The sequence below is a fragment of the Macaca nemestrina genome, chromosome 15, assembly GCF_043159975.1.
Source record: "Macaca nemestrina isolate mMacNem1 chromosome 15, mMacNem.hap1, whole genome shotgun sequence".
In the NCBI taxonomy this organism is placed as follows: Eukaryota; Metazoa; Chordata; class Mammalia; order Primates; family Cercopithecidae; genus Macaca; species Macaca nemestrina.
The window spans coordinates 23,581,918-23,609,899 of NC_092139.1; the positions used below are offsets into that span (position 1 = coordinate 23,581,918).

Sequence of the window (27,982 nt, forward strand, 5' to 3'; positions counted from 1 at the left end):
TGTATCCATTCTCAGAATATATGACATCAAAAGAAGCTCTTAGAAACTTCTGATTTAGGCTCCTGAAGTCTCACGGAAAGGAAATAAATATGCTAACTATCTTGCAGCAGAAGTTAACTCTTCCCCCAGTACTCTGCTGATCACTGGTATCACTGGTGAGTGTGGGTTCATGCACATGCACTCACATATTGCAGGAAGAAGGCTGAGAATGGGAACAGGGAGATATATCTACTTCATTCCTGATAAATAGTTGCTGGAATTTTATATTTTGCACCATGACAACCACTCTCATTTTCATGATTTATGATTGACTTTATTGCTTTCTAGATTAGAGAAGTCTCCGGTACTGAGAACTATTCCTCTCCATTCCTTTTGCTTCACCTTGATGCTCTAAGGTTTCTCAAAGACAGAGCCAGTATCCTCAGAAGCCTCCCAATGCATCTTCCATTTGGCTGTCAACATCTCTGTTCTGCTGCCCCCCACCCCAGGACAATAATGTAAAAATGAAGAGCTGTTGGAAAATACAGAACTTTATTAAGCAAATGCAGTTGGTCCCATTAGTTGGGCAGCATAAGATTGGAAGGGGATTTGCAGAGAAATGTCCTGGCTCTAATGATAAGGCTGATCAACCCAGTGAATAGGACTTAATCTCACGGGAAACTGATACTTCCCGATGAAATACTAATAGCTTTCAAAACACTGCTCATAAAGTAAACATTTTAGAAACTGTCCTGGCTGACTAAGGTAGAGCCTTGGCCCTCTATTGTTCCAGGGGGCTAGGCTCTGGGTACCTGCAGTTTCACTCTGCTCAGGCCTGGGGCAATACCCTTCTATGGATGAGGGACCTACAGTTCTTCTAACAGAAAGGGATAGGAATGGTGTAAATAGCTTCCTTCCCTTTTGTACAAGTAAAATAAATTTTAAATTTGATCTGTTGAATTCATTTGAAAATAGAGGAACCAGGAGGTTATCAGAAAGGAGTAGGAAGTGAGCTAGAGAAAATAATTTGATGACAGAATGACAATTTGACTCAGAATGACAGAATCAAAAAAGGTGAAGACAAACTGATGACTCCTGTGATTTCTGCTGTGCTGCCAGCATCATAGGATTGTGGAGAGCTTAAACAAGAAAAAACTGTATACCCCAAAGAATAAAAAATAAGATCCCAAAGAGATATTTGCACATCCATATTCACTGCAGCATTATTCACAGTAACCAAGAGGGGGAAGCAATCTAAATGTCCATCAGTGGATGAATGGATAAATAAAATATGATATATACGTATCATGGAATATTGTTTAGCCTTAAAATGGAAAGAAATTCTTTTTTTTTTTTTTTTTTGACAGAGTCTCACTCTGTCGCCCAGTCTGGAGCGCAGTGGTGCAATCTCAGCTCACTGCAAGCTCCGCCCTCTGAGTTCACGCCATTCTTCTGCCTCAGCCTCCTGAGTAGCTGGGACTACAGGCACCCGCCACCACGCCCGGCTAAGTTTTTGTATTTTTAGTAGAGACGGGGTTTCACTGTGTTAGCCAGAATGGTCTTGATCTCCTGACCTCATGATCCACCCGCCTCGGCCTCCCAAAGTGCTGGGATTACAGGTGTGAGCCACAGCGTGCGGCCCAAGATAAGTACTTGTTTTAGCTAGCTAGGTTTCTGGTAGTATTAGTAGTGGTAGTAGGATGATGAAAACAGCTTACTTTTCATTCTCTTCTGGTTGGGCTACATCTTGAAATATAATTTCACTTTTATGAGGTATCTAAATTAGTCAAACTCTTAGAAAGTAGCATGGTAGTTGCCAGGGGCTGGGGGAAGAGTGAAAGGGGAATAGTTATTTGACGGGTATAGTGTTTGAGTTTTGCAAGATGAAAAAGTTCTGGGGATCTGTTGGTTAACAGTGTGAATGTGCGTAACACTACCTAACTGTACACTTAAAAATGGTTAAGACAGGCTGGGCGCGGTGGCTCACACCTGTAATCCCAGCACTTTGGGAGGCCGAGGCAGGCTGATCACCTGAAGTCAGGAGTTCGAGACCAGCCTGGCCAACATGGCAAAACGCCGTCTCTACTAAAAGTACAAAAATTAGCCCGCCATGGTGATGGGCGCCTATAATCCCAGCTACTCAGGAGGCTGAGGCAGGAGAATCGCTTGAACCTGGGAGGCAGAGGTTGCAGTGAGTCGATTTGTGCCACTGCACTCTAGCCTGGGTGACAAGAGTGAGACTCCATCTCAAAAGAAGAAAAAAATGGCTAAGACAATAAATTTTATGTTATTTATTTATTTATTTATTTTTACCACAATGTTTAAAAAAGAAAGGTAGGCTGGATAAAACAGCTGATGTACCTCTAGTTGTTATAGTTAATTGTCATCCTTCAGTGGCCAGCCTCTGAGTGGGATGTGGTGGTAATTAGAACAGCAACAGTAGCTGCAGCAACTATGATTTATTGAGTGTTTCCTGTATCTCAGACAGCATGCTAAATCCTTTTGTGTACTTCTTATCAATTCACTGAATATTATGTCAGCTCTATGAGGTAGGCATTAATAGCTCCTCATTTTACCAATGAGGGAATAGATTGTGAGGACTTAAGTCATTTGCCCAGGAATACACAGTCCACAGTGGTAGGGCTCTAGGACACAAACCCAGCTCTGTCTGATGTTAGGGTCTTAACTCCATTATCAGCTACTGTTTATTCACCCATTCAGTCACTGAAAATGATTATTATGTGCCAGACATTGTGCTATATGCTAGGGAAACAGTGGATATAGGCCCTGACCTTACTTACAGAGCTTACAGCCTAGCCAATGAAAGACAGTAAGCAGGAAAAGAATCAGATGAAGATCTAGACAAATTTTGATAAATGTTATGAAAGAAACAGTTAGGATGCTGTGATAGAGAATAATTCAGCTTGGATTTGGGGGAGCCAACAAAGACATTTAGATAGGATGTTCAGAGAAAGTCTAACATTCCTTTCTTAAGACAAGAAGGTAGATTTCAAAGAGGCAAAGGGGAAGATGGCTCAGAAGTCCTGTGTTGCAGTTATAAATGAGTGTCTGAAAATGTGTATCCGAATGGCCTTGTGATGAAAGAATCCTAGTCCTGCTTAATTCGAGCAGTGTTCCCTTGTCCCAGCGAGCCACTTCACCTCAAAGTCCTCCTTTTTGTGGGGGAAAAATAGAACTTGTATCTAGATCAGTTTTTGGTTGTATTAGTAATGGTAATAGGATGATGAAAACACAGCTTCCATTTAATTCTCTTCTGGTTGGGCTACATCTTGAATGCTTTGTTCAGTTCTAATTGCCACATTTTGGAGAAATGCAGACAAATTAGAATGTATTCAAGGAGAAGTTCATTAGAGAGAATGTGCAATAATTCAGGACACTTAGCTGCAGAAGTAAATACTAAAAGGGGAAATGATCTTCAACTGTGTGAAAAGCTGATACATAGAAAAGAGAGTTGACTCGTCATTTAGTAAAAAGAGTTGATTTATGTCCAAAAGACAAATCTAAAAGCTGGGAACCAGGTCCAACTAAGAAAGGGACTTTGTAATAAATTGTCATAAATGATAATGAGCTCCCAGACTTGATAATCAACTGGAGACTGGATAACAGATTGCTGTAGGATTTTTTAATTAGGAAAGAAGTTGGACGGCATATATTGTCCCATTCCTCCATATTGGGTATTTTTTTTGTTTTGTTTTATTTTTTTATTTTTTGTTTTATGTATTGGATATCTCTAAGTTATTTTAGAACTATGGCTTTATGGCCAAAGGCAAATAGAATATATAATATATAGTTTTAAGTGAAGTGCTCATGTGTACCCCTACAGAAGTTAAACCAAAAGCTCATCTGTAGCTATTAGAAGTTTGAAATGTAAAGGAGCACTACTTGGTATTTGACCCAGTTACATACTCTGTAAGGACCTCTACTCTGACATCATTAGCTTCTCACTTTCTCACTTGTTATTTGTAACAACCCACGTATTTTGAGAAATGTGCTAACATTTTTTTCCACTTATGTATTTATTCAACTTTTAACTTTCTGTTTTGAATACATAGCACATTAGCATTGTTCAGAATTTAGAAGGAGCCACAGGGAAAAGCGTCCCTCAAACACATCTCCCTCTTTCCCTCCCCAGGGGCAAACACTATTATTAGTTTCTCACATTTTTCTAGAGGTATTTCTAGTGTACAATTTTTATTCTGTGCTTTGCTTTTTTAAAAACTTAACATATATCAAGATACCTTGAAGGTTAATCGTAGCAGCATAAAAAGCACCTCCCTCGTTCTTTTTCACAAGTGTGTATTACTCCATTGTATAGATGTGCCATAATCGATTTGACTATCTCCTGTTGATGGGTGATTAGGTTATTTCCAGTCCTTTGCCATTACCATGCTGATAGTAGATTACCTTATACATGTATGACTTCACATATGTGCAAAATATATCAGCAGGCTGCCTTCCTAGAGGCAGAACCTGGTGAGTCAGGGAATGAGCATTTATAATTTTTTCTTGTTAAATACTTCTTAACAGAAGTCTTACCAGTTTTCTCTCCAGCAAGCAGTGTGTGAGAGTGCCTATTTCTGCAAACCCTTGCCAACTCAGGATATTTTTATCCAACATTTCAAGCCTTTCCAAAGTAAGTGAAAGAAAAATAATCAGAGTAATTTTAATTTGTATTTCTCTTACTGTGAGTGAAATTGAGCGTTTTTTCTTGTGTGTAAGATCTCGCTGGACTTTGTAGTGAGGCCATTGAAGAAAATCGTCAATACAGACTAAGCCTGGAAGAGGGAAAAGGAACATTTTATCCACAGTGGTGAGCCAGAGAGAATTTTTCTTTCTTTCTTTCTTTCTTTCTTTCTTTTTTTTTTTTTTTAACAAATGTTCTTGAGAGATTCAAGTGAGCTCACCAGCCTGCAAGCTATTTAGCCTGTAAACTATCTGGCCCACACTGGAAAATTTCAATTAAAACAAAACAAATGTAATCTCAGAAGTAAAACCACATCCAGAACAATTTCTTTTTTACTGTTTAGTTTTAAATTTAATAAAGTAATTTACTTTGTACTTGGAACAAAATTTAGGATGCAAGTACATTTAAAGTAACATGTTTAACTCTGAAAGGCACTGTCTCACACCTCCGAGAGTGCAATTTCTAACTACTTGGCTCTTATAATACCCTAGATTTGGTCCCAGCCTCCTCCCAACCCCCACTTTCTGTAGTTTCTCTGTAGATTTGAGCAGATTTTGGCAAAGACCAGAGTCTTTTCATTGGGAACATTGGCACTACACAGCCTCCTTGCTCATTAGCAGTCTGACCCATTAATTCCCTGCAACACTTGTGACCAAACCAGTTCAATCCAGTTTTTCCTCTGGAAAAGGACCTTCTAGTTTTAGCAGCACAGTTTTGCTTTGCTTTTTTCACGTAGCTTCCCAGGTTCAAACCTATGCTGGTTGGTTGATGGCAACACTATCCTTCTAGTTATCAAAAATCAAGGATCTAGTTATCCTTACTTAGATCAAAAATCTGGGAGTCATCGTTGATTCCTGTGGGTACAGTGCTCACATCTTCTTATCCATTCCTTTAGGAAATCTTTTCGGCTTTGCTTTCAAAATGTATCCAGAATCCAGCCACTTCTCCTTGCCTCCATCTCTACCGTCCTGGTCCACACTGCTGTGATCTCATGCCTGGATTGATGTCTGACAGGGTTCCCTGCTTCTCCGCTGTTTTCCTACAGTCTATTCTCAACACAGCCAGCAGAGCCATGCTGAAGGACACGTGTTGGATCACACCAACCTTCTGCTCAAAGCCCTCTCTTGGCACTCCCCTTCTCAGAGAGACTCAGATCATGGCATGTAGTGAGGCCCTGCACGAATCCCCTCCCTGCCCCCCACCCCAGCCTCTTTGACCTTCTCTTCTACTACTGTCTCTCTACTACTGCCGCCCAGCTCTGCTGGCTTCCTTGCTGTTCTTTGAACATGTCAGACACATTCTCACCTCAAGGTCTTTGCACCAGCTGATGCCTGTGCCTGGAGTGTGCTTCCCCACATGCCCAGATGGCTCACTTCCACACCTCTGAGCATTGGCTCCAGTGTCACTTTCTCAGTGAGGTCTCTTCTGACCACTGTATATCTAAATTGCAGTCTCACCCCTCCCATGCTCCACACTTCTTCCACCTTTCCCTGCTGTACTTTTCTTCTTCTACTTTTTACTCTGACACATAATTTCATTTTCTTATTTTATTTATTATCTCTCTCCCCCAAACTAGAATGTAAATTCCAGGAAGGCAGAGGTTTCTATCTGTCTTTTATGTCTTCCCCATATACTGGCATGTCTGGCATAGGAAAAGCACTTAGTAAACATTTGTTAAATGAATTAACTATCTTTTCTCTACAAACTTGTTCCTCAAATTCTGCCAAACCTAAATTGAAACAAGCAGGTGTTGTATTTTGGTACCAGTCCTGGTAATGTGGATTAAATCCAAGAGCATTGATCCATATTTTTCTGGGGAATCTCACATTAGAAATAATGTGGCATCGTTTGGGTAAAAACTTTTGTGAAAGATTAAATATGACATAAGTAAGTTTAAGGAAGGTGATAAATGTGCTCAGACTGTATCTGGAGAATTAGATTTAGATTTAGATGCTACTCTTGAGAAGGCTATAGACAAATAAGAGCACATTCAGAGAGGAACAGTGGAGAGTGGTGCGGAGTCTCTGTCCCAGTCACACAAAGTGCAGGAACTGAGGATTATTGGTTTAGGGGAAGAGAAGACTTTTAGGGAACATGATTCTTTTTTTTCCAAAAAAGTCACATTTTTCCAGTTGAAAAATGTGTCTGCTGGGCACAGTGGCTTACGCCTGTAATCCCAGCACTTTGGGAGGCTAAGGCGGGCGGGTCGCCTGAGTCCAGGAGTTCAAGATCAGCCTGGGCAACATGGCGAAATCTCATCTCTACAAAAAAAATAGCTGGGCATAGTATTGGCTACTTGGGAGGCTGAAGTGGGAGGATCACTTGAGTCTGGGAGGTCGAGGCTGCAGACAGCCATGATGGTACCACTGCACTCCAGCCTGGGTGATAGAGTGAGACCCTGCCTCAAAAAAAAAAAAAAAAGTATCATGTAGAAAGTCAAATATCTTGTTTGTATACCTAGAATCACCTCCTATTCCTGTGACCTCATCCATCACAAGCAGATCCAGCTTTTTTGGAACTTGAACATTAGTAAGGGGGACCCTCCTAAGAAAAAAAAATCTAAGAATAAAATTATAAAGATATAAAGTTAGATACAGGCTTTGGAAGGCGCCTGTGCAAGAGAAGCGAGGGTCCCCGAAGCTTCGGCTCTAGTAGCTTCATAGGAAATCTACCACATTTAGATTTGTACAATAGCAAAACTGAATCCCTTCTAGCTCTCCAAGCATGCCATGTTTTCCTCTCCCTCTACGGTTTTTGTATAAAGTGTTCCCTTTGTCTAGAACACCCTTTTCTCAACTTATCTACTTGGTAGTATTTATTCATCCTTCAAGCTCTAATCCAAAAACAGCCTCCTCTATGAGGCCTTACCCCAAGTTCCCGGAAGACAGAGTTGGGTAGAAAGTCTTTTCCTGTGCCCCACAGAACTTTGTGCATGTTTCCACTACAACACTCAGCTTATTGTCTGATTGGTGTTGATCATTTTGTTGATGACTTTGTAGATCATTTTGCTGATGATTTTGTTTGTCTGTCTTCAGACTGTGTATCAGTCAGGTTGGGGTGCCGTAACAAGCTACTCCAAAAACCTCAGTTGCTTAAAGTGACAAAGGTTATTTCTTGTTCATACTGCATGTACATGGTGGGTCAGCTATTGTTCTTTTAGGACTCAGGCTAATAGAATAGCCGCCATCTGGAACATAACCAGTTGCAGGCCAAAGAATAAATAGTGAGGCAAAGCATATACTTTCTCCTAAAACTTTTGCCCTGGAAGTGACACATTTGTTCACGTTTCATTGGTTTCACCTAACTTCAGGTAGGCAGGGAAATCCAATGCATCCAGTGGAAAGCAAGGCCCAGAGCCCTGGTGGATAGCTTAATAACCGCAACAGACTGTTAGCTTCTTGAGTTATAGGGCTAGCTAGCATCTTTTCAAAAATCCTTGTATACCCAGTGCCTAGCACATAGTAAGTCCTCAACTCTATTTGAGAGAAAAAACAAATTTAGCAAATAAAACTTGCCGGAAGGTTTTGTTGTTTTTGGTGCTTACTGCAAGGAACCATTTCAAACATCTTTCTAGTGTCAGTAGGTGCCAAGCTCCCTATATTTGGAGATGTTCAGGTGTAGGCCATCCTAACCACCTGGTATTGGTACTTAAGGTAAAATTCATGCAAAGGTGAGTGGTTAGAATATATGATGTCTGAAGTCTCTTCAATTCTGAGGCCTTTGTATTTACATCACAATCACCTTCTGAGATTGAGAAAGAACAAATTAGTGTTTACTTGAGAGGTAATATCTAACTAGAGCAGGCTATTTCTGTTGGTGACTAGACAAAAATAAGAATTGTTTGAGGGGGAAGGCCGGGCGCGGTGGCTCACGCCTGTAATCCCAGCACTTTCGGAGGCCGAGGCGGGTGGATCACGAGGTCAGGAGATCCAGACCATCCTGGCTAACACAGTGAAACCATGTCTCTACTTAAAATACAAAAAATTAGCCGGGCATGGTGGTGGATGCCTGTAGTCCCAGCTACTGGGGAGGCTGAGGCAGGAGAATGGCATGAACCTGGGAGGCGGAGCTTGCAGTGAGCTGAGATTGCGCCACTGCGCTCCAGCCTGGGTGACAGTTTGAGGGGGAGAAACAAGTGGAGAGCTCTAGCCTTGAGCCCTTGGCTGATGACGGTGATTACTAAATGCACACATTATTGTGACCCTTAAGTAACCAGAGGGCAAATTGAGGTCAGCTCTGGGCTTGACATTGCTTTGATGATTGAGGATTTGGGGTTGGAATTAGACTTGAGTTCTTTGTAACTTTTTTGTTTTCGGCAGAAATCTGACAATTCCAACCAGCAGATCCACTTACTCGACTGCCAAGGTCCTGTTCACACACGTTCCTGAGGAGGGACAGTTTTCCACATGTTCTTTTTGTTATAGAGTCCTACTGACTTACCATGGTCTAATCACCAAGACTCACTTTAAAAGAGTTCTCTATTAATACATAAGAATAAGTAATACAGACTGTCTTCTGACAGTATAAAAGTGTTATAAATATTAAGGATCATAACTGTCAAGCCTTTTACTATTTATTTATTTATTTATTTATTTATTTATTTATTTATTTAGAGATAGGGTCTTGCTCTGTTGCCCAGGCTGAAGTGCAGTAGCATAATCCCAGCTCACTGCAGCTGCGACCTCCCAGGCTTTAGCATTCATCCTGCCTCAGCTCCCAATTAGCTGTGACTACAAGCTTGCATGCCACCATGCCAGCTAATTTTTAAATTTTTTTGTAGAGACGGAGTCTCCTTATGTTGCCCAGGCTGTTCTCAAACTCCTGGGCTCAAGTAATCCTCTCTCCCTGGCCGCCCAAAGTACTGGGATTACAGGTATGAGCCACTGGTCCAGCCTGTCTTGTCGTTTTTAGGAGACAGGGTCTTGCTCCGTTGCCCACATTGCTGGAATGCAATGACAGAACCATAGCTTTCACTTTAGCCTCAGATTCCTAGGCTCATGAGATCGTCCCATCTCAGCCTCCCAAGTAGCTAGGACTACACTGTCAAGCCTTTTTAAGGAACAAAACAAAACACTAGAATAATTCAGGTTGTAAAATCTTTGAACCCTCTGTAAGAAAAAAATGTCAAAATAGTTACAGGTAGTGGATTTATTGTTTAGTTGGTATTCAGAGTGAATATAGTCTAAAAGAGAACACTGAGTTTAGAATCAGAATATCTGGCTCTGCCAAAAATATGCTGTCTGTGACTGGTCATATCACCTCTCCTTTCTTGCTCAATAGCTCCTCAATGCTGCAGTGGTGGAAAGGCCAGTAATAACCAACTCAGGAGAGTATGGGGACAGATTGAGAGGGATATAGAAGTGCTTTGCAGGCTTTCGTGGACTTTGATGATGGAACTGAAGTGAAATCTGTTTTCTGTTCGGTCATGGAAACTTCCCAGAAAGCCAACTCATTTACTTAGGATTGGCCTGGGCAGCAGTAGGGTGGGTGGCTGCATCTGATTTTTGTTTCTAAGGTCAGTGTTTTCCAAAGGAAGGGAAGAGAAACATTTGAAACGATGTTTTTCAAAAATATAAATTTAAGCTTCATTTATGATACAAGATTTCTTTTTAAAATATCTCGAGCTTTTAATGTTTTTTTAATTATGAAAATGTCAAATGTACATAAGAACATATATATGAGCCATATATATCCCAACCCAACTTGAACAATTGTAAGTTCATGGTCAAATTTATTTCATTTATGTCTACCCATCCCTCATTTTTTTTCTGGGGGGTTGGGTTTTCCTCCCAGTAAATCCTGTATAACAAATTATTTTACCCATAAATATTTGAGTGTGCATCACCAACTGATTAAGACTTTTGTTTGTAACATAACTGAAATACCATTATCATACATAGCAATATTAACAGTAATTCTTTAATGTCATTTACTGCCTCCTGTGGTAGATGGGCTCCAAAAAATGGAGATGCAACCCCAGCTTCATCTATGACAGGTAAAGAATAGCCCATTTTTTTAATCTATAGAGAACACTTAAAATCCCATAGGAAAATGGACAAAAGATAATTTTATACAAAATCATCAATGGCATATGAAAAGATATTCAGCCTTGTCCATAAAGAAATGTAGGTTCCAAATAATAGTAATTAGTGTTTTATATATCAAATTAACCAAGACTAAAAATAGCAAGAATATGCAGTGATAGTGAGTGCATCCTCAATTCTGTGGTGGTAACAGCGAAAATCAGTACAGTTTACTGGAAACACAATTTTGTATTTTGCTAATGATATTTTAAATGCCACTGCAATGCTACTTGCAAGAAATTCAGTATTTCAGAAATTCTCAAATGTATAAAAATATGTGCAGGGGTGGTCACCGAGTCATTGTAATAGTTAAAAACCTGGAGAAATGTAAATGTCTCTTAACAGGAGAATGGTTAAATAAATCATGATTCATCCATAACCTAGAATGCTGAAGTTGTTTAAAAGACTGAGGTAAACTAGAGATGGTGACATGGAAAGATATTGAAATTAAATAATTGTGAGATGAAAACTCAGAGGCAAAATAGGACGTAAAAACAATTCCATTTTTGGTTTTTTAAAAGAATTAATTTTAAAAATTAATTTTTAAATTGAATTAATTTTTAGTAAGCTATGCCTGGGAAACATACCTGAAATCATATATACTCCACTGTTAACAATGGTTTATCTCTGGAGGTGAATAGGAAGGATTTTCACTTTTCTTTCTTTCTGAGAGAGAAATTTCCACTTAGAGCTTAATTTGAAACAAAGTAAAAAGGATCAATTTCAAAGTAAGTCTTTGTTGCTAGCAATAGATAGTGGAATGCTACCTATGGATTTTTATTTTGGAATGGGTTGAGGTTTATGTATGGTCTGTTATACACCATGACTAACTTTTGAATGCATTTCATGGTGTAGAATGTGAAGTCAATTACTATAGAATACTTAAGACTATATTCATATCTGTCAGATCAACCTCATAATTAGTCACATTCTTTACACCCTTTTTCTTTTTCTACTTAATCTTTAGAGTACTATCTTAAAATCTCCCACTACAGTTATGTTTCTGTAATTCTGTCAGCTTCTACCATTATTTCCGTTTTTAATGATAAATCCTGGGTGATATGTTCAAGAGGACTGCAGGCTGACTATCATAACGCTTGGAAAGAGTCTGTCGAGAGTTGCTTTCTAAATATTTGAATTCCTTCATTGAATTCTTATTGTTCTTCCAGTTCATTCCTCAGAATTTTTTTAAGTTCCTAATTCAGTCCATAATTTAAAGCTAAATCCTTGAATATTTTTATCTAAAAAACTCACATATATATACTGCAGTGCTGAAATATACTGGCTATTGACTGTAGCTTTGCTAATTTAGTGAATTGAGCAAGTACCAATTCCCAAAGACAGATTTTTAAAGTTATGCACTCTTGTTTTTATTTTCCCATTTATGTATTTGTTTATTTTTTGAGACGGAGCCTTACTCTGTCGCCCAGGCTGGAGTGCAGTGGCGCAATTTTGGCTCACTGCAACCTCTGCCTCCTGGGTTCAAATGATTCTCCTGCCCCAGCCTCCCAGTAGCTGGGATTATAGGCATGTATCACCACTACCTGGCTAATTTTTTGTGTTTTTAGTAGAGACGGGGTTTCACCATGTTGGTCAGGCTGGTCTCGAACTCCGGACCTCAAGTGATCCACTCGTCTTGGCCTCCCAAGTGCTGGGATTACAGGTGTGAGCCACTGCACTCAGCCCCATTTAAAAGATCCATTTACAAGGCAGAAGGTTTCAAGACGGGGCACGTAAAGGGTTGTACAAAGAATGACAAAATGCAAATGTCACCTGGCCTTTCCTTCTGAATCTGTTTTGACCACACCTTACATTTCTATCAGCTCACTTCACTAGGGCTTGACTTAGACAATAGCATGTTTCCACATGGTAGTGCCTCATTTATCAGACATGCTCCATGAGTGTCTTTTGGATGAATGATTTTCTAGATAATTAGAACTCTGCTATTTAAGCAGCACTTTTAACCCCTTTAAAAATACATAACAAATAAACCCAAGCTTACCTAAATGGGTAATGTTGCTAAAAACAGCCACCTTAGTAAGCATCCAGGTGATGGGGATATGGGTGTTCATTGTCAATCTCTTTCAACTTTGCCATTTGTTTGAAATTTTTCTTAATAAATGCTGGGGGAAAGTATTACTTCAAGAGGTCTGTAGCCTTTGTTGCAACAATCTAGAGGTTTCTCAGAGAGCTTACTGTGTGGAGTGGTTAAAGTTGCAGGCTCTGGAGCAAGACTGCTTGGGTTCTTATTCAGCCTCTGTTGCGTCCTAGTTGTGTGCGCTTCAGGCAGTTACTGTACTTTTCTGAGCTTTGTGCTTCTTGTCTGTAAAACGAGAATGATTATAGTGCCTGTTCTTGGGTTTATTATGAGTGAAATGAGGGGATGTGTATAAAAGCACTTCCAACAGTATGAAACACTCAGTAAACACTAGCTGTGGCTGCCACTGCTGCCACTACTGCGTTTTTGTAATTGCCTGTAGTCAGTGGTCCACCTACCCAGAACATGGTTAGCGGTGGTACCCTCCTTGGTCATTTATTCGAATGATAATTTAGGGCTAATTTGAGACTTAATTTTAATTTTTTTAAGAGACAAGGTCATGCTCTGTCATCCAGGCTGGAGTGTAGTGGCATGATCCTTGTTTACTGTAGCTCTGAACTCTTGGGCTCAGGTGATCCTCCCACCTCAGCCTTCTGAGTAGCTGAGACTACAGGCACACACCATTGTTCCTGACGAATTTTTAAAAATTTTTTTTGTAGAGATGGGATCTCCCTGTGTTGCCCAGGCTAATCTCGAACTCCTGGCCTCAAATGATCCTCCTACATTGGCTTCCCAAAGTGCTGGGATTACAGACGTGAGCTGCTGTGCCTGGCCAAGACTTAATTTTGGGACCATTGCCAAAAATCAAATCCATCTTCATGTTTTCCACTTCTCAGGCTTAGTAAGTAACATATCAGGAACACTATTTACCTTTTCCTCAGTGAAACCTAGTCCCCATTACAAATAGTACTTCTGGCCCTGTGCCTGGGGTGCTTGTGTTGTGTTGCTAGGGCTCTGCAGTTAGCTTCTCCTGATGCTGCCTGGCCCTCTGGTATGCTCATGCTCTTTTTTCTTTGTGTTGGTGCTACTTCCAGATAGTAGGTCTGCATCTCTCTTCCCTCTCCTCTGGCAAACCTAATGTTCACAGGCACTGCCATTCAGCTTTTCTAGGGCCGCAGTAAATATTTCCAAGGTGAGTCAGGAAGTAGCACAAGAATGGTGTCACCTGTATTGAAACCTTAGAAATGTAAATGCTGACCCTCTTCTATAGAACGGAGTGCTATAATTTGCTGTCCTCTACCTTTCTTGGTTTCGATGTCCTTCCTGAGGTTTTTTTCATATTCACAGTTGTGCAGCCATCCCCACTATCTAATTTCAGAACATTTTCATCGCCCGGTGACTCATTAGCAGCCACTCCCCCTTCTCCCCTACCCTCGGTCCCTGGCAACCACTAATCTACTATCTGCCTCTATGGATATGCCTCTTCTGGACATTTCATATAAATGGGAATCATACAGTATGTGACATTTTGTGTCTGACTTCTTTCACTTAGCATCAGGATTATCCATGTTGCAGCATGCATCAGAACTTCATTCTTTTTTATGGCTGAAGAATCCATGGTATGGATATATCATATTTTACTTACCCATTCACCAGCTGATAGACATTTGGGTTGTTTCTACCTTTTGGCCATTATTTGAATAATGCTGCTATGAACATTTGTGTACATATTTTAGGGTGGACATGTTTTTATTTATCCTGTGTACATACCTAGGAATTAAATTGCTGGATTTTTTTTTTTTTTTTTTTTGAGACAGAGTTTAGCTCTTGTTGCCCAGGCCGGAGTGCAATGGCGTGATCTTGGCTCACCGCAACCTCCGCCTCCCAGGTTCGAGCAATTCTCCTGCCTCAGCCTCCTGAGTAGCTGGGATTACAGGCTTGCACCACCATGCCTGGCTAATTTAGCATTTTTAGTAGAGACGGGGTTTCTCCATGTTGGTCAGGCTGGTCTTGAACTCCTGACCTCAGGTGATCCGCCTGCCTTGGCCTCCCAAAGTGCTGGGATTACAGGTGTGAGCCACTGTGCCCAGCCAAATTGCTGGATCTTATGGCGACTCTGTGTTTAACATTTTGAGGAACTGCCAAACAGTTTTCCAGAGTAGCTACACCATTTCACATTTTCATCAGCAATGCATGAGGGCTCCAGTTTCTCTGCATCCTCACTTATACTTGTTATCTGTCGCTATAATTACAGCCATCTTGGTGGGCATGAAGTGGTATCTCATTGTGGTTTTGATTTGTGTTTTCCTAATAACGAATGATGTTGAGCACTTTATATGCTTACTGGCCATTTTTATATTTTCTTTGGAGAAATGTCTATTCAAATCCTTTACCCATTTAAAAATGATCTTTCTATGGTTGAGTTGTAAGAGTTCTTTATGTAATCTGGATATACTTTACCAGATACATGATTTGCAAATCTTTTCTTTCTGTGGTTTGTCTGTCTTTTCACTTTCTTGATGGTAACCTTTGAAGAACACAAGTTTTTAATTTTGATGACAGCCAGTTTATCTGTTTTTTTCTTTTGTCATTTGTGCTTTCAGATATTCTACTTGATGTCTTCCATAACTTGTCTGAAAATCTGATTTGCTCACTGGGTCCATAACTGTATTATTCTTAGTTTCCCTGATTTGGGATCATAAAGCACTTGATTTAAAATGTTTGCCAATGATATATATAAAGGAGCTTAGAAATGTTGATGCTCTTTGAGATGGTAAGCCCATTCCTGTGCACTTAACCTCAGGAAATTCCGTGATAGAAGAAAAACATCCTGTATGCCCAGAGATGTTCATTTCACTGTCACCCATGAGATTGGCATGCTTTTCAACAGCAGGGGTGGATAAGTCAAACCCATTGTGGTACATTATTAGGTAGCTATTAAATGTAGTAATTATGAAGCTTGTGTAACAAAAACGTTTATAACATAATGTTTGGTGAAAAAAGCACAAGTGTGTGCTCACTGTGATAAAAATATGTATAAAATATCTGGACTAAATGAGAAGGTATACAAAGTTACAGATTTATTAAATTTTATTTAAATTACATTTTATCTTTATAATTAAAAATTAAGTAAAAAATGTGTGCATATTTCAAATTGGTGGGGGAAGGGATGACAAGTTAGAGTGGGTTTATGTTTACCCTCCCCTTCAGATTTTTAAAAATTATTTTCATTATCATGATTGTGAAAGTTAGGTTTATAAATCTAAAAAAAAAATAGCCGTGTTTGTTTACTGAGAATTTAAGTAGAGATATTTTAATTTTCTTTACATTTTTATATCAAATCCAAATACTGATAACTTGATTTTAGTATTAGAGTTACTATTGTTTTGGTCATTAGAGCATTATAATTTGCTAAAACGAAAAGTAATAATGATGATTGTCATTATATATTAGTAATAGGGCTCACAGAAGCCCTTTTCTCATGGCATTCTGTGAAACAAATTATTATTATTATTTTCTTTTTGAGGTATCAACTCTTTAATTTAGGTCTTTTATATATAAAACCATTGATTTTGTTTTCAGGTTAGTTTTCTGCCTTAGCTGTTTTCTTTCTTAGCATTTTAAAAGTGTGAAGTCAATCTGTTTTATTAAAAGTTCAATACATCTAAATTCACAAGTAAGAGATGTTATGTAATGTCTGGATAGTGTAATGATTATTTGTTTCTGGTTTCCTCTTCTTTCTCCTTTCCTTTCTTTTTAAAAAATACTTAAAAGCATATGTGAAGATTACTTTCAATTCTTTTTTGTTATTATACCTTAAGTTCTAGGGTACATATGCACAACGTGCAGGTTTGTTACATTCGTATACATGTGCCATGTTGGTGTGCTGCACCCATTAACTTGTCATTTACATTAGATATATCTCCTAATGCTATCCCTCCCCCCACGCCACGACAGGCCCCGGTGTGTGATGTTCCCCCACCCTGTGTCCAGGTGTTCTCATTGTTCAGTTCCCACCTATGAGTGAGAACATGCGGTGTTTGGTTTTCTGTCCTTGTGATAGTTTGCTCAGAATGATAGTTTCTAGTTTCATCCATGTCCCTACAAAGGACATGAACTCACTCTTTTTATGGCTGCATAGTATTCCATGGTGTATATGTGCCACATTTTCTTAATCCAGTCTGTCACTGATGGACATTTGGGTTGATTCCAAGTCTTTGCTATTGTGAATAGTGCTGCAGTAAACATACGTGTGCATGTATCTTTATAGCAGCATGATGTATAATCCTTTGGGTATATGCCCAGTAATGGGATGGCTGGGTCAAATGGTATTTCTAATTCTAGATCCTTGAGGAATCACCACACTGTCTTCCCCAATGGTTGAACTAGTTTACAGTCCCACCAACAGTGTAAAAGTGTTCCTATTTCTCCACATCCTCTCCAGCACTCTCTCCACATCCTCTCCAGTACATCCTTTCCTGACTTTTTAATGATTGCCATTCTAACTGGTGTGAGATGGTATCTCATTGTGGTTTTGATTTGCATTTCTCTGTCCAGCGATGAGCATTTTTTCATGTGTCTGTTGGCTGTTTAAATGTCTTCTTTTGAGAAGTGTCTGTTCATATCCTTTGCCCACTTTTTGATGGGGTCGTTTGATTTTTTCTTGTAAATTTGTGTAAGTTTTTTGTAGATTCTGGATATTAGCCCTTTGTTAGATGGGTAGATTGTAAAAATGTTCTCCCATTCTGTAGGTTGCCTGTTCACTCTGATTGTGGTTTCTTTTGCTGTGCAGAAGCTCTTTAGTTTAATTAGATCCCATTTGTCAATTTTGGCTTTTGTTGCCATTGCTTTTGGTGTTTTAGTCATGAAGTCCTTGCCCATGCCTATGGCCTGAATGGTATTGCCTAGGTTTTTTTCTAGGATTTTTATGGTTTTTGGTCTAACATTTAAGTCTTTAATCCATCTTGAATTAATTTTTGTATAAGGTGTAAGGAAGGGATCTAGTTTCAACTTTCTACATATGGCTAGCCAGTTTTCCCAGTACCATTTATTAAATAGGGAATCCTTTCCCCATTTCTTGTTTTTGTCAGATTTGTCAAAGATCAGATGGTTGTAGATGTGTGGTATTATTTCTGAGGGCTCTATTCTGTTCCATTGGTCTGTATCTCTGTTTTGGTACCAGTACCATGCTGTTTTGGTTATTGTAGCCTTGTAGTTTAGTTTGAAGTCAGGTAGTGTGATGCCTCCAGCTTTGTTCTTTTTGCTTAGGATTGTCTTGGCAATATGGGCTCTCTTTTGGTTCCATATGACCTTTAAAGTAGTTTTTTCCAATTCTGTGAAGAAAGTCACTGGTAGCTTGATGGGGATGGCATTGAATCTATAAATTACCTTGGGCAGTATGGCCATTTTCAGTATTGATTTTTCCTATCCATGAGCATGGAATGTTCTTCCATTTGTGTGTGTCCTCTTTGATTTTGCTGAGCAGTGGTTTGTAGTTCTTCTTGAAGAGGTCCTTCACATCCCTTGTAAGTTGGATTCCTAGGTATTTTATTCTCTTTGAAGCAATTGTGAATGGGAGTTCACTCATGATTTGGCTGTCTGTTATTGGTATATAGGAATGCTTGTGATTTTTGCACATTGATTGTGTATCCTGAGACTTTGCTGAAGTTGCTTATCAGCTTAAGGAGATTTTGGGCTGAGACAATGGGGTTTTCTAAATATACAATCATGTTGTCATCTGCAAACAGGGACAATTTGACTTCCTCTTTTCCTAATTGAATAGCCTTTATTTCTTTCTCTTGCCTGATTGCCCTGGCCAGAACTTCCAACACTGTTTTGAATAGGAGTGGTGAGAGAGGGCATCCCTGTCTTGTGCCAGTTTTCAAAGGGAATGCTTCCAGTTTTTGCCCATTCAGTATGATATTGGCTGTGGGTTTGTCATAAATAGCTCTTACTATTTTGAGATATGTCCCATCAATACCTAGTTTATTGAGAGTTTTTAGCATGAAGGGCTGTTGAATTTTGTCAAAGGCCTTTTCTGCTTCTATTGAGATAATCATGTGGTTTTTTTCTTTGGTTCTGTTTATATGATGGATTACGTTTATTGATTTGCGTATGTTGAACCAGCCTTGCATCCCAGGGATGAAGCCAACTTGGTCATGGTGGATAAGCTTTTTGATATGCTGCTGGATTCAGTTTGCCAGTATTTTATTGAGGATTTTTGCATCGATGTTCATCAGGGATATTGGTCTAAAATTCTTTTTTTGTTGTGTCTCTGCCAGGCTTTGGTATCAGGATGATGTTGGCCTCATAAAATGAGTTAGGGAGGATTCCCTCTTTTTCTATTGATTGGAATAGTTTCAGAAGGAATGGTCCCAGCTCCTCTTTGTACCTCTGGTAGAATTTGGCTATGAATCCATCTAGTCCTGGACTTTTTTTGGTTGGTAGGCTATTATTGCCTCAATTTCAGAACCTATTATTGGTCTATTCAGGGATTCAAATTCTTCCTGGTTTAGTCTTTGGAGGGTGTATGTGTCCAGGTTTTTATCCATTTCTTCTAGATTTTCTAGTTTATTTGCATAGAGGTGTTTATAGTATTCTCTGATGGTAGTTTGTATTTCTGTGGGATTGGTGGTGATATTCCCTTTATCCTTTTTTATTGCGTCTATTTGATTCTTCTCTCTTTTCTTCTTTCTTAGTCTTGCTAATGGTCTATCAATTTTTATCTTTTCAAAAAACCAGCTCCTGGATTCATTGATTTTTTGAAGGGCTTTTTGTGCCTCTATCTCCTTCAGTTCTGCTCTGATCTTAGTTATTTCTTGTCTTCTGCTAGCTTTTGAATGTATTTGCTCTTGCTTCTCTAGTTCTTTTAATTGCCATGTTAGGGTGTCAATTTTAGATCTTTTCTGCTTTTTCTTGTGTCCATTTAGTGCTATAAATTACCCTCTACACACTGCTTTAAATGTGTCCCAGAGATTCTGGTATGTTGTGTTTTTGTTCTCATTGGTTTCAAAGAACATCTATTTCTGCTTTCATTTCGTTACGTACCCAGTAGTCATTCAGGAGCAGGTTGTTCAGTTTCCATATAGTTGAGTGGTTTTGAGTGAGTTTCTTAATCCTGAGTTCTAATGTGATTGCACTGTGGTCTGAGAGACAGTTTGTTATAATTTCTGTTCTTTTACATTTGCTGAGGAGTGCTTTACTTCCAACTATGTGGTCAATTTTGGAATAAGTGTGATGTGGTGCTGAGAAGAATGTATATTCTGTTGATTTGGGGTGGAGAGTTCTGTAGATGTCTATTAGGTCCGCTTGGTGCAGAGCTGAGTTCAATTCCTGGATATCTTTGTTAACTTTCTGTCTCGTTGATATGTCTAATGTTGACAGTGGGGTGTTAAAGTCTCCCATTATTATTGTGTGGGAATCTAAGTCTCTTTATAGGTCTCTAAGGACTTGCTTTATGAATCTGGGTGCTCCTGTATTGGATTCTTATATATTTAGGATAGTTAGCTTTTCTTGTTGAATTGATCCCTTTACCATTATGTAATGGCCTTCTTTGTCTCTCTTGATCTCTGTTGGTTTAAAGTCTGTTTTATCAGAGACTAGTATTGCAACCCCTGCTTTTGTTTGTTTTCCATTTGCTTGGTAGATCTTCCTCCATCCCTTTATTTTGAGCCTATATGGGTCTCCGCATGTGAGATGGGTCTCCTGAATACAGCACACTGATGGGTCTTGACTCTTTATCCAATTTGCCAGTCTGTGTCTTTTAATTGGAGCATTTAGCCCATTTACATTTAAGGTTAATATTGTTATGTGTGAATTTGGTCCTGTCATTAGGATGTTAGCTGGTTATTTTGCTCATTAGTTGATGCAATTTCTTTCTAGCATTGATGATCTTTACAATTTGGCATGTTTTTGCAGTGGCTGGTACCAGTTATTCCTTTCCATGTTTAGTGCTTCCTTCAGGAGCTCTTGTAAGGCAGACCTGGTGGTGACAAAATCTCTCAGCATTTGCTTGTCTGTAAAGGATTTTATTTCTCCTTCACTTATGAAGCTTAGTTTGGCTGGATATGAAATTCTGGGTGGAAAATTATTTTCTTGAAGAATGTTGAATATTGGCCCCCACTCTCTTCTGGCTTGTAGAGTTTCTGCCAAGAGATCTGCTGTTAGTCTTATGGGCTTCCCTTTGTGGGTAACGTGACCTTTCTCTCTGGCTGCCCTTAACATTTTTTCCTTCATTTCAACTTTGGTGAATCTGACAATTATGTGTCTTGGAGTTGCTCTTCTCGAGGAGTATCTTAGTGATGTTCTTTGTATTTCCTGAATTTGAATGTTGGCCTGCCTTGCTAGGTTGGGGAAGTTCTCCTGGATAATATCCTGCAGAATGTTTCCCAACTTCGTTCCATTCTCCCCATCACTTTCAGGTACACCAGTCAGATGTAGATTTGGTCTTTTCTCCGTATTTCTTGGAGGCTTTGGAGGCTTTGTTCATTTCTTTTTACTCTTATTTCTCTAGACTTCTCTTCTTGCTTCATTTCATTCATTTGATCTTCAATCAGTGATACCCTTTCTTCCACTTGATCAAATTGGCTACTGACGCTTGTGCATGCATCACATAGTTCTCGTGCCATGGTTTTCAGCTCCATCAGGTCACTTAAGGACTTCTCTACACTGTTTATTCTAGTTATCCATTCATCTAATCTTTTTTCAAAGTTTTTAGCGTCTTTGCGATGGGTTCAAAAATCCTCCTTTAGCTTGGAGAAGTTTGTTATTACCAATCGTCTGAAGCCTTCTTCTCTGAACTCGTTAAAGTTATTCTCCATCCAGCTTTGTCCTGTTGCTGGTGAGGAGCTGTGTTCCTTTGGAAGAGAAGAGGCACTCTGATTTTTAGAATTTTCAGCTTTTCTGCTCTGGTTTCTCCCCATCTTTGTGGTTTTATCTACCTTTGGTCTTTTATGATGGTAGCGTACAGATGGGGTTTTGGTGTGGATGTCCTTTCTGTTTGTTAGTTTTCCTTCTAACAGTCAGGACCCTCAGCTGCAGGTCTGTTGGAGTTTGCTAGAGGTCCACTCCAGACCTGTTTGCCTGGGTATCACCAGTGGAGGCTGCAGAACAGCAAATACTGCAGAATGGCAGATGTTGCTGTCTGATCCTCCCTCTGAAAGCTTCGTCTCAGAGGGGCACCTGGCTGTATGAGGTGTCAGTCGGCCCCTACTGGGAGATGCCTCCTAGTTAGGCTACTTGGGGGTCAGGGACCCACTTGAGGAGGCAGTCTGTCCGTTCTCAGATCTCAAACTCCATGCTGGGAGAACCACCACTCTTTTCAAAACTGTCAGACAGGGACGTTTAAGTCTGCAGAAATTTCTGCTGCCTTTTGTTCAGCTATGCCCTGCCAGAGGTGGAGTCTACAGACGTAGGCAGGCCTCCTTGAGCTGCAGTGGGCTCCACCCAGCTCAAGCTTCCCGGCTGCTTTGTTTACTTACTCAAGCCTCAGCAATGGTGGATGCCCCTCCCCTAGCCTCGCTGCCACCTTGCAGTTCGATCTCAGACTGCTGTGCTAGCAGTGAGCAAGGCTCTGTGGGCTTGGGACCCTCCGAGCCAGGTGCGGGTATAATCTCCTGGTGTGCCGTTTGCTAAGGCCGTTGGAAAAGTGCAGTATTAGGGTGGGAGTGTCCTGATTTTCCAGGTACCGTCTGTCACAGCCTCCTTTTCCTAGGAGAGGGAATTCCCCAACTCCTTGTGCTTCCTGGTTGAGGCGATGCCCCGCCCTGCTCCGTGGGCTGCACCCACTCTCTGACAAGCCCCAGTGAGATGAACCTGGTACCTCAGTTAGAAATGCAGAAATCACCCGTCTTCTGCATCGTTCACGCTGGGAGCTGCAGACTGAAGCTGTTCCTGTTCGGCCATCTTGGAATCTCCCTGTGAAACAATTATTACAATTACTTTATACATAAGTAAATGAATCAACTCAGCTTTTGAAATAAGTTTCAAAGAGGGCTTAGCATAGTGGCTCATGCCTGTATTTCCAGCACTTAGGAAGGCCAAGGTGGGAGGATTATTTGAGCCCAGGAGTTTGAGACCAGCCTGGGCAATGTGGTGAGAGACCCTCACTACTACTATTTTTTGTCTCTACAAAAAATAAAAAACTAGACAGGTGTGTTGGCACATGCCTGTAATCCCAGCTACTCGAGAGGCTGAGGCAGGAGGATCACTTGAGTCCAGGAGGTCAAGGCTGCAGTGAGCCATAATCGCACCATTGCACTCCAGCTTTGGCAACAGAGGGAGACTTTGTTTGAAAAAGTAAAATAAAATGAAATATGTTTCAAAGAGCTCAGAGATGTAATAGTTCTTTATGAAACAATAAAGGTACCCAAAAAAATAATGAAGAAAAAGCACAGTTACAAGGTCGGGCACTCAAGGTGAGACCACACTTTGAGTTCTTGTACACAGATGGAGAATGTACAGCTTGCTGGGCCACAAAGTGGTTCTGTGGATTCCCTGACCCTCTGACCTTTGGTTTCATCTGAGTAATAATGGTCTGGGGTATGTACAGCCAGTAACTGTAAGGTGATCGCTTTTCTGTGGCCTAGAATAAGTGTGGCAGGCAAGGAAAGGCCACAGAGGCCTGGCTCTTACAGCAGCCAGTCTTCCCAGGCACCCCCGCCCACCCCACCCCTTCCGTTCACACACTGCAGCTAACTTGGTCCCTGGGCCTGGCTTGGAAGAGACAGAGGCGTCATCTTGTTCTCATATGTGGGAAGGCTATGAAAAGAAAAACCCATGTTGGTCCAAAATGTAAACAAGAATTACACTAGGATCTTTTGTTCTCACTCTGACATGGTCAGAATTAATTTGGAGGTCCAAAAAGAGTGTGTTTTTGTTTTTTAATCTGAGTTACTTAATGCAACGATATGTAGTGGGTGGTGGGAATGAAACAAAAATACCTTGCTTAAGTCTATCAGTTGGTATTGGACCATCCCCAGGTCATTCTTCAGGGTCCAGTTTTTGTCATTAGGGGGTTCCTAACTCAGACTTCTCATCCAAGTTGCTGATTGAACTTACTGTGAAAACACCTAGATGGTAGAAGGCAAGCAGTGGAATGTCTCTGGGTATCTGAGAAATATACAGAAAGCATTTAAGAGAATTTAATCATTTTTTTCTCCCTTTCCTTAGATTGAATAGGGAAAACCTGCTTTCTGCAAACAACTGAAAAAGCTGCACTTACAAACTGTTTCTTTGGCCCTCATCGAGAAGCTGGAACTTGTATTGTGAGGCCCCTGATGGGACAAGCTCTCAACTGCTGATCACCCAGTGATTGTCACCATGGCCAGCAAGAGGAAATCCACCACACCATGCATGATCCCAGTGAAGACGGTGGTGGTGCAGGATGCCAGCATGGAGGCCCAGCCCGCTGAGACCTTGCCTGAAGGACCCCAGCAGGATCTGCCCCCAGAAGCACCTGTTGCCAGCAGTGAGGCAGCGCAGAACCCCAGCAGTACTGATGGCTCTACACTGGCCAATGGGCATCGGAGCACTTTAGATGGCTATTTATATTCCTGTAAATACTGCGATTTCAGATCCCATGATATGACTCAATTTGTGGGACATATGAACTCAGAGCACACAGACTTTAATAAAGACCCAACTTTTGTATGCAGTGGGTGCAGTTTTCTGGCAAAAAGCCCTGAGGGGCTTTCCTTGCACAATGCCACGTGTCACTCCGGGGAAGCCAGCTTTGTGTGGAATGTGGCCAAGCCAGACAATCATGTGGTTGTGGAGCAGAGCGTCCCTGAGAGCACCAGCACTCCTGACTTAGCAGGTGAGCCCAGTGCCGAAGGGGCCGATGGACAGGCAGAAATCATCATTACCAAAACTCCAATCATGAAGATAATGAAAGGCAAAGCTGAAGCCAAAAAAATTCATACACTCAAGGAGAATGTCCCTAGCCAGCCTGTGGGTGAGGCCTTACCAAAGCTGTCGACTGGAGAAATGGAGGTGAGAGAGGGGGACCATTCCTTCATCAATGGGGCAGTTCCAGTCAGCCAGGCATCTGCCAGCTCTGCAAAAAACCCCCATGCTGCCAACGGGCCCCTGATAGGAACAGTGCCAGTTTTGCCAGCTGGCATAGCACAGTTCCTCTCCCTCCAGCAGCAGCCCCCAGTGCATACCCAACACCATGCCCACCAGCCACTGCCCACAGCCAAGGCCCTTCCCAAAGTGATGATCCCCCTGAGCAGCATTCCAACGTACAATGCAGCCATGGACTCTAACAGCTTCCTGAAGAACTCCTTCCACAAGTTCCCCTACCCCACCAAAGCCGAGCTCTGCTATTTGACTGTGGTGACCAAGTATCCAGAAGAACAGCTCAAGATCTGGTTCACAGCCCAAAGGCTGAAGCAGGGGATCAGCTGGTCCCCTGAGGAGATTGAGGATGCCCGGAAAAAGATGTTCAATACAGTCATCCAGTCTGTGCCTCAGCCCACAATTACGGTTCTAAATACCCCACTCGTCGCCAGTGCTGGCAATGTACAGCATCTCATCCAGGCCGCTCTCCCAGGTCATGTTGTGGGGCAGCCAGAGGGTACAGGAGGGGGACTTCTGGTCACTCAGCCATTGATGGCCAATGGGTTGCAAGCAACAAGTTCCTCTCTCCCCCTCACGGTAACATCTGTGCCCAAGCAGCCAGGTGTGGCACCCATTAACACTGTGTGTTCAAATACAACGTCAGCTGTGAAGGTGGTCAATGCGGCCCAGTCGCTCCTCACGGCCTGTCCCAGTATAACTTCCCAAGCCTTCCTTGATGCTAGCATCTACAAAAACAAGAAATCTCATGAACAGCTGTCAGCTCTGAAAGGGAGCTTCTGTCGGAACCAGTTCCCAGGGCAGAGCGAAGTTGAGCATCTCACCAAAGTGACGGGCCTCAGTACCAGAGAGGTACGGAAATGGTTCAGTGACCGTAGATACCACTGCCGGAACTTGAAGGGCTCCAGAGTGACGATGCCTGGAGATCACAGCTCCATGATCATTGACTCTGTACCAGAGGTGTCCTTCTCCCCATCGTCCAAGGTCCCTGAGGTAACCTGCGTCCCGACAACAGCCACACTAGCAACCCACCCTTCTGCCAAACGACAATCTTGGCACCAGACTCCTGACTTCACACCAACCAAATACAAGGAGCGAGCCCCTGAGCAGCTCAGAGCCCTGGAGAGCAGTTTTGCACAAAACCCTCTTCCTCTTGATGAGGAACTGGACCGCCTGAGAAGTGAAACCAAAATGACCCGACGAGAAATTGATAGCTGGTTTTCAGAGAGACGGAAAAAAGTGAATGCTGAGGAGACCAAGAAGGCCGAGGAGAATGCCTCTCAGGAAGAAGAGGAGGCTGTTGAGGATGAGGGTGGAGAAGAGGATTTGGCCAGTGAGCTAAGGGTATCTGGTGAAAATGGCTCTCTGGAAATGCCCAGCAGTCATATCTTGGCAGAGCGCAAAGTCAGCCCCATTAAAATCAACCTGAAGAACCTGCGGGTCACTGAAGCCAATGGCAGGAATGAGATTCCAGGGCTGGGTGCCTGTGACCCTGAGGATGATGGGTCAAACAAACTGGCAGAGCAGCTCCCAGGCAAAGTGAGCTGCAAAAAGACTGCCCAGCAGCGGCACTTGCTGCGGCAGCTCTTTGTCCAGACACAGTGGCCGAGCAACCAGGACTATGACTCCATCATGGCCCAGACAGGTCTGCCGCGGCCGGAGGTGGTGCGCTGGTTTGGAGACAGCAGGTACGCATTGAAGAATGGCCAACTCAAGTGGTACGAAGACTATAAGCGAGGCAACTTTCCACCAGGTCTACTGGTAATTGCCCCTGGCAACCGGGAGCTCCTGCAGGACTATTACATAACACACAAGATGATGTATGAAGAGGACCTGCAGAACCTCTGTGACAAGACTCAGATGAGCTCCCAGCAGGTCAAGCAGTGGTTTGCTGAGAAAATGGGGGAGGAGACCAGAGCCGTGGCAGACACAGGCAGTGAGGACCAGGGCCCTGGTACTGGTGAGCTCACAGCAGTTCACAAAGGGATGGGTGACACCTATTCAGAGGTGTCTGAGAACAGTGAATCGTGGGAGCCCAGTGTCCCTGAGGCCAGCTCAGAGCCCTTTGACACATCGAGTCCCCAGGCTGGACGTCAGCTCGGTAAGGAGTCCACAGGGGTCATGGCTATCCTATGTGGGTAAGGGGCGGATGCACTTATGGTTGGGCACTGAATTTACTGCACAGGGGCATCTGCTGTCTCTAAGACTGCCTGGCAGCAGCATTAACTGCCTGGCTGCTTCAGAGGACAACTAGCAGCAGGAGCCATAGGAACATAATATGATAAATGGTTGAGAGCTGTTTTTTGTTTCATGTGTTTTTAAAAACCTGCACAGGGGAAGGAACATGGTGACCCTAAAGGGTCCAAGCTTTTTTAGCCATTTCTTAGCAATAGGAAGCAGGTCAAAACATCCTCTGAGTCAGGCAGATCCACAGCCACTGGGTAGGAGAGAGCAATAGGACATGAGTTGAAATTCAGCTCAAATTGATGAACAAAAGGAAAGAGAGCCTTTAATTGTCCTTAGATACATAATGTGCTTTTTTCCAATGATGAAAGTCTTGTGTTTCTCTCATTATTCCTGATGTAGAAGAAATGTTTATTATAATGGGAAATCACCTTCCTTCTTTGACACATATGGAATCAAAAGCTTGAATTTTGTTCCTCAGTTTCTCTAGATCATACTCAAAAGCAAAATGTATTATAGAAGGTTATTTTTATTTAAGACATAGTTTTGAAGCCACAGACAAGTCATGTTATTACGTGTTGATTTTCTAGGTTCCTGGTCACTGAGTTCCCAGCCTCTCCCTTCCCTCCTTACCCTTTGACATTTGTGTTCTCATTAGAGACCCCATCAGAGGGCAGCCAGAAGCTCAGGTGAGAGCCAGGAGGGCGGAGTGTTGTAGAAGCTGAAGGGATTGGGGGTTCCAAAATGGCAGCGTTGCTAGTTGAGTTGGCAATGGTGGGAGGGGGTACAGGAGACAGTATCTGTGGTGTTGGGCAATGTGATGGTTCCCTAGTGACTTTGGCATGAGCTGCCTCAGTGTGGGGCCTTGTGTTTGGCACCTCATCCCCAGGGCCAACCGTCGTGCCCTATCCCTCA

General features: G+C 41.8%; 1 protein-coding gene and 2 long non-coding RNA genes across 36 annotated transcripts in view; 1 reads left to right on the plus strand and 2 right to left on the minus strand.

The window, feature by feature from the left end:
* Positions 1–27,982, plus strand: part of LOC105496360 (zinc fingers and homeoboxes 3) — a 138,080-nt gene that overhangs the window by 89,963 nt on the left and 20,135 nt on the right. For 24 of the 34 annotated variants that reach the window (XM_071079321.1, XM_071079322.1, XM_071079318.1 and 21 more), the window contains 2 exons: positions 23,975–26,984; positions 27,658–27,756. In XM_071079321.1, the coding sequence (XP_070935422.1) occupies positions 24,125–26,984; positions 27,658–27,707 (2,910 nt within the window). In that variant the 5' untranslated portion in view covers positions 23,975–24,124 and the 3' untranslated portion in view covers positions 27,708–27,756. Of the gene's footprint in view, positions 1–4,716; positions 4,811–10,660; positions 10,680–23,974; positions 26,985–27,657; positions 27,757–27,982 lie in introns of those variants that run through there. The other 10 variants (XM_071079329.1, XM_071079331.1, XM_024797480.2 and 7 more) reach the window with 3 other exon arrangements.
* Positions 382–12,889, minus strand: LOC139358456 (uncharacterized). The gene is made up of 4 exons (XR_011613343.1): positions 12,770–12,889; positions 11,355–11,458; positions 4,684–4,775; positions 382–511 (listed from the first exon to the last, which is right to left on the minus strand). It is a non-coding gene; the product is annotated as an uncharacterized lncRNA (long non-coding RNA).
* LOC139358455 (uncharacterized) lies at positions 12,959–23,824 on the minus strand. The gene is made up of 3 exons (XR_011613342.1): positions 23,746–23,824; positions 22,626–22,720; positions 12,959–13,090 (listed from the first exon to the last, which is right to left on the minus strand). It is a non-coding gene; the product is annotated as an uncharacterized lncRNA (long non-coding RNA).